At 41.4% G+C, this 12,459-nt stretch overlaps 1 protein-coding gene across 1 annotated transcript; it reads left to right on the plus strand.

The window, feature by feature from the left end:
* The first annotated feature begins 9,461 nt into the window (after positions 1 to 9,461).
* On the plus strand, positions 9,462 to 12,030 carry rpl38 (ribosomal protein L38). Its single transcript, XM_071409558.1, has 5 exons — positions 9,462 to 9,990; positions 10,198 to 10,224; positions 10,911 to 10,971; positions 11,193 to 11,315; positions 11,910 to 12,030. The coding sequence occupies exons 2-5, from the start codon at positions 10,222 to 10,224 to the stop codon at positions 11,933 to 11,935; spliced, it is 213 nt and encodes a 70-aa protein (XP_071265659.1). The 5' UTR covers positions 9,462 to 9,990; positions 10,198 to 10,221; the 3' UTR covers positions 11,936 to 12,030.
* The last annotated feature ends 429 nt before the right edge of the window (positions 12,031 to 12,459 follow it).

Below are 12,459 nucleotides of genomic sequence, written 5' to 3' on the forward strand. Positions count from 1 at the left end.
TATTTTCCACAATTATTGGCAAAAGATCTGATCGGTAAAAATGTCAATTAGTGGAAAAATATTGTAATTAGGCTGCTTGTGTAAACACAGCCATTGATATGGTACAGTGTACATGGGTAGACAGTGCCACCCATGTTTCGCATTGAGAATCATGTTACTCCATTCATGATGGGTTAGTGCCCTCTGCTGTTAGTTATCTAGAACTGCATGGCACATGTATGTTGTCTCACTCACCAAGCGTGAAACAGAAATGGAGGACAAACAGAATTAAAGGAATTATTGTATGAAAATGATATTGTGTTCTCAGCAGGCAACAATTGTTGTGTCTTGCTGGAATAACAATCTGTTTTGGTCTCTTTAATGAGAAGGAAATTATAGAATACCCCTGACTTGCATCCACTCCAACACTCTTCGAAATGGTAAAAACTAAGAAAATCGAAAATAACAGCTAGACATCAATACCAGAAATTATTTTAATAGTTTGCTATTTAGCTGATTGTGCTATGATTATGAATCTCAACCTAGATAGGCCTGCATCGCTTGACACAGAGGTGGGAGTAAATTTGAAAAAAGATAGAAAATAATTTCCTTATTCTACAAACAGTGGGGGGGGGGTATATGGGTCTGGCCTGTGTACGTGGGCTGACAGGCTGATATATCAGTATACTAGCCTCTGTGTTAATTAAGTAGACCAGGCAGTGTTGTCTGAATGCATCCCAAATGGTACCCTATTCCCTTTATAGTGCACTACTTTTTGAGTCATTTGGGACATAACCACTTTGATAGTGCCGAATGTATGTCCCCGCAGAGAGACGCTAAGGTGTCAGTTAGACTCACACCATTAAAGACAACCCTCTCAACCCCTAGAGAGACAGAAGATGTACATGATTGACAGAGGGGGGGGGGGGGGGTGCATCATACTTGAACTCACGAATACAGAACAGCACCGTTGAACTGGTAGGGCTTATTAATATATCTAGATGGAATAGATTTATGGAAGAGCTGGGGTTGGGGGGAATTTCACAGGATTTTCAAGGCTACGTCGAGATTAACTCCTTGACAAACCCATTGTTTAAAATATGCTAATTATAAATAGGCTACTGAAATAGTAATTCATGTAAAAAGCCCTATTTGTAGGTATATAGCTCATTTGCATACATACAGTATGTTACTGAGAGCGCAAGGGACAAAATGAATACATTGAAACAATGGACAGAAAACTCATTATACAGAATAAGGAAGTGAAAGCAGTAGAAGGAAACGGAATTCAATCACACCAACAAGACAGGACAAATATGATGCAGTTCTGATGCACAGATTTGGTTATATGGTTTGCTTATATGATTGGGCTATAAACTGTACACTCTGGCTTCCAAACTAAAAATGTGATTACTTTCACTCTCATCATCTCAACTATGAAGATATGACATATTTTCAACAGCCATATGGGTACCTATCTCACTTAGACTGAGGCTTACTGGAAGACCATTTGACAGCAAACCAGTGAATGATCTGTCTTGACACTTGTGTTAATACAAAGATAAAAGATAATTGCCCTCTTAAATCATTCAAACGATTAGTGTATTCAACCTACTTAAGCATGGCAAGCATTTCAATATGCAATAAACATATTTTTCATTTGTGCTATACTGTTTGTGTAGCTCTGGTACATGGAGTTAGTGAGCGTTCCACTGGCACAGGTGTCCACATAGAATTGGCTTTCCAGATGTAGGCCTGTCTTTAGTCAGGTAATGTTCCCATTTATACAATGTTTTGATTTACTGTACACAGGTGCGTATAGGTGTATTTCATGCTATTTTATTTAATAGTTTTGATGTTTTCACTATTATTCTACAATGTAGAAAATAGTCAAAATAATGAAATACCCTTGAATGAGTAGGTGTTCTAAAACTTTTGACCGGTAGTGTATATCAGATTATCTATCATTTTATGGGCATAATTCAATTGAACATGCTTATATTACCACAGTAGTTTGGGCACCAAATACAAATTAGACACCTACAACAGGTAATTATTTCCAGTGACTTTCAACGTGGCACCGTCATTGGATGCCACCTTTCCAACAAGTCAGTTTGCCAAATTTCTGCCCTGCTAGAGCTGCCCCGGTCAACTGTAAGTGCTGTTATTGTGAAGTGGCTAGGAGCAACAACTGCTCAGCCGGTGGGTAGTGATAGGCCACACAAGTTCACCGAATGGGGCCGTCGAGTGCTGAAGAATGTAGCGCGTAAAAATCGTCTGTCCTTAGTTGCAACACTCACTTCTGAGTTCCAAGCTGCCTCTGGAAGCAACTTCAGCACAAGAACTGTTCGTCTGGAGCTCATTGGAATGGGTTTCCATGGCCGAGCAGCCGCACACAAGCCTAAGATCACCGTGCGCAATGCCAAGCGTCGGCTGGAGTGGTGTAAAGCTCGTCGCCATTGGACTCTGGAGCAGTGGAAACGCGTTCTCTGGAGTGATGAATCATGCTTCACCACCTGGTAGTCCGACAGACAAATCTGGGTTTGGTGGATGCCAGAAGAATGCTACCTGCCAGAATGCATAGTGCCAACTGTAAAGTTTGGTGGATGAGGAATAAAGTCCCTTGCAAAAGAATTCATCCCCCTTGGCATTTTTCCCATTTTGTTGCATTACAACCTATAAATTAAATGTATTTTTATTTTAATTTCATGTAATGGACATACACAAAATAGTCAAAAAATTCTAAATGGAAAAGTGGTGCGTGCATATGTATTCACCCCCTTTGCTATGAAGCCCCTAAATAAGATCTTGTGCAACCAATTACCTTCAGAAGTCACATAATTAGTTAAATAAAGTCCACCTGTGTGCAATCTCAGTGTCACATGACATGTCACATGATCTCAGTGTATATATACACCTGTTCTGAAAGGCCCCAAAGTCTGCACCGCCACTAAGCAATCGGCACCACCAAGCAAGCAAGCAAGCAGCAGCAGCAGCAGCAGCACCACCACCACCACCATGAAGACCAAGGAGCTCTCCAGATCAGGGTTGGGTTATAAAAAAATATCAGAAACTTCGAACATCCCACAGAGAACCATTAAATCCATTATTAAAAAATATGGCACCACAACAAACCTGCCAAGAGAGGGCCGCCCAACAAAACTCAAGGACCAGGCAAGGAGGTCATTAATCAGAGAGGCAACAAAGAGACCAAAGATAACCCTGAAGGGGCTGCAAAGCTCCACAGTGGAGATTGGAGTATCTGTCCATAGGACCACTTTAAGCTGTACACTCCACCGAGCTGGGCTTTACAGAAGAGTGACCAGAATAAAAAACATTGCTTAAAGTATTTGCCAAAAGGCATGTGGGAAACTCCCCAAGCATATGGAAGAAGGTACTTTGGTCAGATGAGATTAAAATTAAGCTTTTTGGCCATCAAGATAAACACTATGTCTGGCGCAAACCCAACACCTCTCATCAACCCGAGAACACCATCCACACAGTAAAGCGTGGTGGCAGCATCATGCTGCGGGGATGTTTTTCATCGGCAAGGACTGGGAAACTGGTCAGAATTGAAGGAATGATGAATGCCGCTAAATACAGGGAAATTCTTGAGGGAAACCTGTTTCAGTCTTCCAGAGATTTGAGACTGGGACGGAGGTTCACCTTCCAGCAGGACAATGATCCTAAGCATACTGCTAAAGCAACACTCAAGTGGTTTATGGGGAAACATTTAAATGTCTTGGAATGGCCTTGTCAAAGCCCAGACCTCAATCCAATTGAGAATCTGTGGTATGACTTAAAGATTGCTGTACACCAGCGGAACCATCCAACTTGAAGGAGCTGGAGCAGTTTTGCCTTGAAGAATGGACAACAATCCCAGTGGCTAGATGTGGCAAGCTTATAGAGACATATCCCAAGAGACTTGCAGCTGTAATTGCTGCAAAAGGTGGCTCTACAAAGTATTGACTTTGGGGGGATGAATAGTTATGCACGCTCAAGTCTTCCGTATTTTTGTCTTATTTCTTGCTTGTTTCACAATAAAAAATATGTTGCTTCAAGTGGTAGGCATGTTGTGTAAATCAAATGTTACAAACCCCCCAAAAATCTATTTTAATTCCAGGTTTTAAGACAACAAAATAGGAAAAATGCCAAGGCGGGTGAATACTTTTGCAAGCCACTGTAATGGTCTGGGGCTGTTTTTCATGGTTCAGGCTAGGCCCCTTACTTCCAGTGAAGGAAAATCGTAACGCTACAGCATACAATGACATTCTAGACGATTCTGTGCTTCCAACTTTGTGGCAACAGTTTGGGAAAGGCCCTTTTCTGTTTCAGCATGACAATGCCCCCATGCACAAAGCAAGGTCCATACAGAAATGGTTTGTCGAGATCAGTGTGGAAGAACTTGACTGGCCTGCACAGAGCCCTGACCTCAACTCCATCGAACACCTTTGGGATGAATTGGAACGCTGTCTGCAAGCCAGGCCTAATTGCCCGACATCAGTGCCCAACCTAACTAATGCCCTTGAACGTAAATGGAAGCAAGTCCCCGCAACTCTTCTGTGGAAAGCTTTCCCAGAAGAGTGGAGGCTATTATGGCAGCAAAGGGAGGACCAACTCCATATTAATGCCCATGATTTTGGAACAAGATGTTCGACGAGCATTACTTTTGTCCATGTAGTATATAATCACTTCCCAAGTTGACCCCAACGTATACTAAATGAAAACGGCCCATGGCAGACCACCAAGACCTGACCCCGCCAGATGCGACAGTCTGTCCCAGCTGGACTGGATCTGAACCGACCAGGTGGACTGGGGACAAGGATAGCCAGGAGTCATCAGGCCAGGTTGTCCTGAGGCATGGTCCTAGAGCTCAGGTCCTGCATCCTTTATTTAAGTGTAGACTAAGCCCTATAGGTTTGTAACTTCACATGATTTAGCTTACTTGTCAATCCAGATCTGAATATTTGATATCCTTTTTACTGTACACTATTGATAGTCATTTTTTACAAAGCTAATCACTGAATGGCCTACTACAAGGATATGGTCAGGTTGACACTTCTAAGTCACAATAACACAGAACATACAAACACACACACTTAATTTAGGTTAGTGTGGAGTCAAGGCTTTGTCATTAAAATAATATTGTGCCTGTCTTTCAGATCTGCCAACCAGGCTCTGTGGGTGACTGGTAACCGTATTTCCACCAAGCTGTTCCTGGCCTGGAGTGGCACGCTGGGACTTCCATAGGCTTGTAGACCTGAAGCATGCACCGGATGTGGTCCAGGTAATTATCACACACACGTATACACACTCACTCTATTCTGTTTTGTTGTATAATTATTTTCACTTAAGAAAATTGTGCCTCTCTCTTTTAGATCGGTCACCCCTATTAGCTCAACCACAGCCCTCACAGCTGCAGTCGTCTGCCCCTGTACCTGCTACACCGGCTGCGACAGGTGATACAGGTAATTATCACATGCATGTATACACAAATGCATACTCTCCCTCACTTGGGGCTCTATTCAATCACATCCGCCTAGCGGTTGTTTTGGAGGTGTCTCAGTTGGTTGTTTTGGAGGTGGTAGAGGTGGAACTGTGATAGAGCTGTCAAATCCACAAGCGGCTCCTGGCATTATATCTAAAGCGGACATTGGTATTGGCTGCACGGAGTCGCATTAACAGAAATCTCATGCCCTGTTTACAAGTTCAAACAGTGGAATGTGAGACGTAATCTACACCTCCATTAGGATGATAGAAACCCTCATTATTTAGTTTAATGATTTTTCATGTTGGGCGTAATTATGTGTATATAGCCTAGACTTCTCCTTCTGAACTTGTAACGCGAGTAGGACGGTGTAGTTTCATGACAATGATCAAGAGCAGCTGCTTACCGATTTGACGGATCCAACACAGTTACACTTCAGACACCTCCAATGCATCAGCTACGCGGGTGTCGGCTATCACTGGTTAACAATTGACCTGATTGAATCTAGGCCTTACACACTCATTCAGTCTGTTTAGTTGTATGATTGTCAGTTAAGAAAATTGTGAATCTCTTTAAGATCTGAATCCCCCACCAGTTCAGCTGCAGTCACAGTAGTCCTCTGCTGTGGTATTTAAATTACCGGCAGCACCAGTTAATACTTCACTGGCTGTGAACAGAGAAACTTTTGAGGATTCCCAGATGGATACGGGTAATTCAGAATTACAGTGGCTTCGGAAAGTATTAAGACCCCTTGACTTTTTCCACATTTTGTTACGTTACAGCCTTATTCTAAAATATATTAAATTGTTTTTTTTTCTCATCAATCTAAACACAATACCCCATAATGACGAAGCAAAAACAGGTTGTTAGAAATGTTTGCTAAGTTATAAAAAAAAAAGTTAACTTAAATATTACATTTACATAAGTATTCAGAACCTTTACTCAGTACTTTGTTAAAGCACCTTTGGCAGGATTACAGCATCAATTCTTCTTGGGTATGACACTACAAGCTTGGTACACCTGTATTTGGGGAGTTTCTCCCATTCTTCTCTGCAGATCCTCTCAAGCTCTGTCAGGTTGGATAGGGAGTATTTCTGAACAGCTATTTTCAAGTTTCTCCAGAGATCTTCAATCGGGTTCAAGTCCGGGCTCTGGCTGGACCACTCAAGAACATTCAGAGACTTGTCCTGAAGCCACTCCTGCATCGTCTTGGCTGTGTGTGTAGCAGTGTGATGTTGTTCCCCTAGATTATGCACCAAAGTGCACACAAGGACCAATTCAAATAGGCCAGGTCAAGAGGGGATGTTAATAATTTGATAATAATAATAATAATAATAATTCAGTGTGTTTTTTATTTAACTACAGCTGCATAGTTAATGTTATTATTTGGTGTACAAACACTTTTTCATATCAATATTGTACCTACATGTGATTGTAAAAGTTTTGTATATTTTGGTTTGGTCCATCGCGGGTTATCTGTATTTCCGTACACCCTTATTGTTCTCTTTTGCCTGACCTTCGGCTAGCAAGGTATGTTGTCCTTGGCTCCGAAATTGTTCAATATAAAACCGTGGTAATGTTACACAATGTGCTGTTAAGCAACCATAAGTTTGTTACAATGTGGACAATATAAAGATTTATGTTAACAAGTTTCACCAAGCTCGCTAACTAGGGTATCTATTGTAACTTGTGAGTACTTGGGACAGTGTTTGAGTGAGTGTCCATGTGCTTGCGCAGGTGCCTGAGAGCTATGACTGCGCCAAGTGCTAACATATTGTGTGTTGTCTCCCCGCGTGTGCAGGTATGTCTTTTATTTTGCCCGAATTATGTTCTGTATCATTTTACTTGTATGGTGTGCTGTTGTGCACTGAATGTGTGCACGCAGCACCTGTTATTTCCTTTTGACGCCAAGGGCTAACATATTGTGTGTTGTCTCTTCGACCTGACAAGATCATAAATGAACAATTGTTCAGACAGAGGCTTGAGTTTGCTAATTGACGGTTTATTAAACCAACTTTACACAGGCTACTGTTTGGGCCGTAGCACACGCCAAATAAATGATAGATAACCCACAAGCCAATCGTGACCTTCTCTTGTGAAGTCCAGACGTAAGAGAGAGAACAAAGGCGAAACCTGGTCTTAACTTCCAATGCTCCATCCCCCTGCCCAACCCCCCTCCACGCCACTCCGCCAACCGCCAGGATGCCCGGCATCAGAACATTCCAGGCATTCCCGTGATTGGCAGATAGCAGGTTGATTGACATGTCGGACCCCGCGAACACTGGGTACTGGTCAGTACAACACAACCACCTACTAGCCTAACACATAACACACAGCTGTCTGTGCGGGTCGCTACAATATACACCCCCAGGAAGAATATGACACTTAAAAAACAAAAATCTATAGCAATATAGAGGAGGAAAGTGGCCTAGCATTTGGACAATTAATAGATACTGCAGTAAATACAACTTAATAAAAACATCTGTCTCATCCAGGACCGGAGTCTACGCAGACCGGTGCGCCATAGTCAATCAGAGGTACAGTAGCCATATGCAAAAAAATGTATTTGCCACAAGGGCCTGCCATCGTTCACTTTGAACTGGAATGTGGGTTTACACGCAGTTCAGTTGCAACAGCACGGCTTTAGATCATTAGAACTCATTTGGCAAAAGCCACAAAATACACTTGAATGTATTTCTGTAAATATGTAGCTAAATACCACGGGAGTCCTCTTATATTTGGGAACTTTACAGTCCTATTTTTAGACCTTTATTTAACTAGGCAAGTCAGTTAAGAACAAATTCTTATTTACAATGATGGCCTACACTATTGCTCAAACAACCATAGAAATGTGGGCTATATTTCTCTATATGCACATCAACAATCAACAAGATCAACAGCTAATGCTAGCCAGAGCAAGAGGAGCTAAAATCTAACAAAGAAACATAAGAAAAAAACTCTCAAACCTTTTCAGCTAGTTGGCCATCATAATTGCCTGCCAATGCATACGGAGTGTCCCAACCAAGCACCCAAGCTAACTGGCTAAAGTTGGCTAGCTTTCTAGCTAGCTAGCTACTTCCTGACACAAATGAAAGAACACCTCACTGACCATTTTAGTTGCCCTAGCAGAGCTGGTTAGGCTGTTAGCATGTTATATAGAGTGTCCATGACTAACTATTACTTTTTTTGCCTATGTTTACTGACACCGGTCATATTCAGCAGGTGATAGGTGTTGGTAAATTCATCAGTTATTCTGTGCTCTGGCACACTCAGACAAGAGTGCTCTGAAATCAGAGTAGATAGCTAGCCAGAGTGAATTTGCAAATTAAAGAGATATGCTAACTGGATAACAGTCGTTCAGCATAGCTAGCTAGCTATCTAGCTAATGTTAGGCTCTGTTTTTTGCTTGCTACATAAATAGATACGCTAGCATATTAGCCACGTTATGACTGACTTGTGATCATTGCCCTTGCTAGTTTGATTGTATTGACATTCCCAGCCTTAGGTACATTTGTCAGTTTTTGTCCAAAATACTGAGTCATTGAAACTGAAACAGTTAATCTCGGATGGAGGCAGCAAACAATGTACCAAGCCAGCTGTGATTTACAACCTGATAGCAATATTTTTTGGACTACCATGAAATGTATTGGTCAATTATATGAATCATGCATTGAACTGCATCCATCTATTCTGCCAACAATGCCTTAGTGTACGTCATGGAACGTTGAGTTAAATATAACCTATTTTCAAAACCTCCTATGAAGTTTGTTTTGTAACATAAACAGGGAATTTGGTATATGTGACTGATATTATGATTGTCGGTTTGTTTCATATCTGCAAAGTAGTTCAAATGCTATCAGTTCCGCTTTAATGTTTAGGTAAGGATACATTTGTGAAAAAGAAAGCAAAAAGGAAGAGAGAGGCCCAATTCGGCAGAAATAATCTGTCTCCCTCCAGCAGGTGGTGTTGTTTCGCCCACCAATCACGGAGTTTTTGTATGGAGTCAATTTGAGAGTGTCGAGTTTGGCCAACAAAAACATGTATGGTTTATTTGCTCCGTGAGGTTTATTTGGTCGAATAGACGTTTCGTAATACTTAAATTGTTACGAGTGTACTGATATGAGTAGGACACGTGACATCACAGCAACTCTGACAAGAAAAAAAACGTTGTATAGGAGTTGTCTCGAAATGGCTATGCATATTAATTTCATGAGGCTAAATTAGTAGTATAGCGTCTCGTTATTGAATACCGGCGGTTAACGTCAACAACCGTTATCGAATATTCAGAAATTATTACAATAATGAGATGTATACACCAATCCAAAGACATGATAGGCGGGCTGGACAGTGTCGCTTTGTGGACAACAACTGCCATTGTTAGGGCGGAGAGACACATCAGTATATCCATACTCTTTGGAGAAAGTAGTCCGTATTACATTTGTCCTCCATGATTCGCCGTAGCTTGACTATAAAGCTTGCGTCAGCGGAAGTCCCACCCTCTTCATCCCCTCCTTGCAGGCTGTGTAAGTTGCACATTTTCCATACATACAGAATGGAAAGTAAAATCATTGTTCATCCTTCTTGTAACTGACAAATACGTCCACGACAGAATTAAACAATGATATTAGAAACATTAGTCCACATAATTCGACAGTTATTTGGTTTCCCATTGATTGTTATTAGACTTTAAATATCTGTAAACTAACCCTTGTATTTCTTCCGTGTTCCAGGCTTCAGTCCGCAGACACGGCAAGATGGTGAGGACCGTTTTCGTTACATTTATATATCTATAATTGCACGATAAACACATTTCAATAAGCTAGTGTGAATAAACGAAAATGGGCATAACGTTACCGCTAACGTCTTTGCCGTGTTGCCACAGCTAGTTATGGTAGCTAGCCGAGTAGTCTAATAGATTGTACGGGCCACAGCCGGTGCGGCCTTAACAATGTGCTAACGTTGGCTACCGCTAACTAACAAACTGAGGTGGTGTAATGTGTCTTTCGTTGACGTGAACTGAAATGTCAACAAATCTAGCGGTAATAATTTGCAGTGAAAGGAATATCTGACTGTCAGCCATGTTCTAGTTAGTATAACTAGCCAATGTTAACTTCGCTAGCCAACAGAGCATGTCTTCGCAAGTTGTCCAAACATCACAGGCTGTCTCGTGCATGTGATGCATTTACACGCTTGCCAGAATAAGGATGGACCTAGTGCTAAGTTTCGATTTAACCAGAATCTTTAGTTCCACCGGTCCACTGACAATCTTCATATTACTTTTACAAAGTTATTCTCCCCGTGGCTAGTTAACCACATTGCTGACATAGCTAGTTATCATGCCATGTTAAGGTCCTTACGTTGAGGTTACCTCTGATTGGGTGATTATTTGTTACAGAAAATGGTGAACCTGCTGTGTACTTATTCTTTACCTGTTTAATTTTAGCCACGCAAAATTGAAGAAATCAAAGATTTCCTGCTTACAGCAAGAAGGAAGGATGCCAAGTGTAAGTATTGCGTTGCCCACTTGAGCTACTCTGCTCGTTTGACTTCTGACGGACTAAAGCTTGTGGTATTTATAGTAATTTAAGTAAGCATTTATTTCACTGTTTGCGAAGCATGTGACTAATTTGATTTCTGCACCCACATAGTATTTTGCGTTGAAATTCCAACTGCAAACCATGGTGTTGAATGTTCAGATTCATCTGTATTGTTACTTGTCCCACAGCCGTAAAGATCAAGAAGAACAAGGACAATGTTAAGTTCAAGGTGCGTTGCAGCAGGTACCTGTACACCCTTGTCATCACAGACAAGGAGAAGGCTGAGAAGCTGAAGCAGTCCCTGCCCCCAGGTAAGATTCTCATCTTTCATCACCTCATGTGGTTCACTGTTGGGATAGTAAAACAGATGCATCTTGCGTTTTTATAGGTACGTCTAGAAAGACCTTGAATCCCGAAGAGTAGTGACAATGTCCGGTCTAAAGATGTTGATCTCTTGTCAATGCATAGTGGTCACAAATTTAATGTGGTTATGAAGTAATCCTATTGGTTGCTGTGCAAGTTGTCCAAACACTACATGCTGCTTGGTGCTTGTGGTGCATTTACACGCTTGCCAGAATAAGGATGGGCCTAGTGCTTGGTTTCGACTATCAGAAATTGAGTTCCACCGGTTCACTGACATGTGTATGCCTAAATGTTGACCTTTCAATCTGGACAAAACTGAAACATTGCTTTTAGGGGGGATGGGTTCTGATAGAAAAACACTGCTTGCCTCGAGTTGTCAAATATCAATTCCAAATTTAGAGATTGAGCATTCTACTCTTTCCTGAACACTAGTGTTTCTAGTCATGTTAATAGTTAATTTGTAACTTTACCACTGAAAGTATGCAGTGAGGATGGACACAATGCACATGTAGTTTTTAACCATCTCTCATTTCTCTCTTCAGGTCTGGCTGTGAAGGAGCTCAAGTAGAGGACAGTCTTTGTGTACAGTGAATTGCAATAAAGAGGAAAACCATTTTGTCTTGGTTATGTTGTGCCACTACAGTAAATTGTCTGATATGTAAATGCTTTGTGGCTCATAATTGGAACAAGGCATTAGTGAATGTATGCCGAATTAACTTACTATGGATTCATTTGGAGGGCTGGTTTCCCAGACAGATGAAACCTAGTCCTGGATTTTGGAGAGCTTTCAATGAAAATACTCTGAGTCTAGGACTATGCTTACTCGTCTGAAACTGGCTCTAAAAATTTGAAATGACGTGGATCTGTGGCGTTGTCAAATCAAAGTTACTGACTACAGATGGGCCCAGTACCAATACTCCAGAAATGATGTAATCAGATTGCAATTGGTGGCTACTAGGGTGGTGACTGCTTACACCTATCCAATCTCTTAGACCTGTGCTTACCTCAAAGAAAGATTCATTCATTTATACTGAAATATAAAGTCATGTCAACGCTTTTACTGGGTTACAGTTCAAGTAAGGAAATCGGTCA

Source organism: Salvelinus alpinus, chromosome 7 (genome assembly GCF_045679555.1).
Source record: "Salvelinus alpinus chromosome 7, SLU_Salpinus.1, whole genome shotgun sequence".
In the NCBI taxonomy this organism is placed as follows: domain Eukaryota; kingdom Metazoa; phylum Chordata; class Actinopteri; order Salmoniformes; family Salmonidae; genus Salvelinus; species Salvelinus alpinus.

Bases quoted from the DNA above. Each gene is read 5' to 3' on its own strand.
- rpl38 (XM_071409558.1), top strand. The intron at 10,972-11,192 runs GTAAGTATTGCG...CTTGTCCCACAG, and splicing joins AAGAAGGAAGGATGCCAAGT to CCGTAAAGATCAAGAAGAAC. The intron at 11,316-11,909 runs GTAAGATTCTCA...TTCTCTCTTCAG, and splicing joins GAAGCAGTCCCTGCCCCCAG to GTCTGGCTGTGAAGGAGCTC.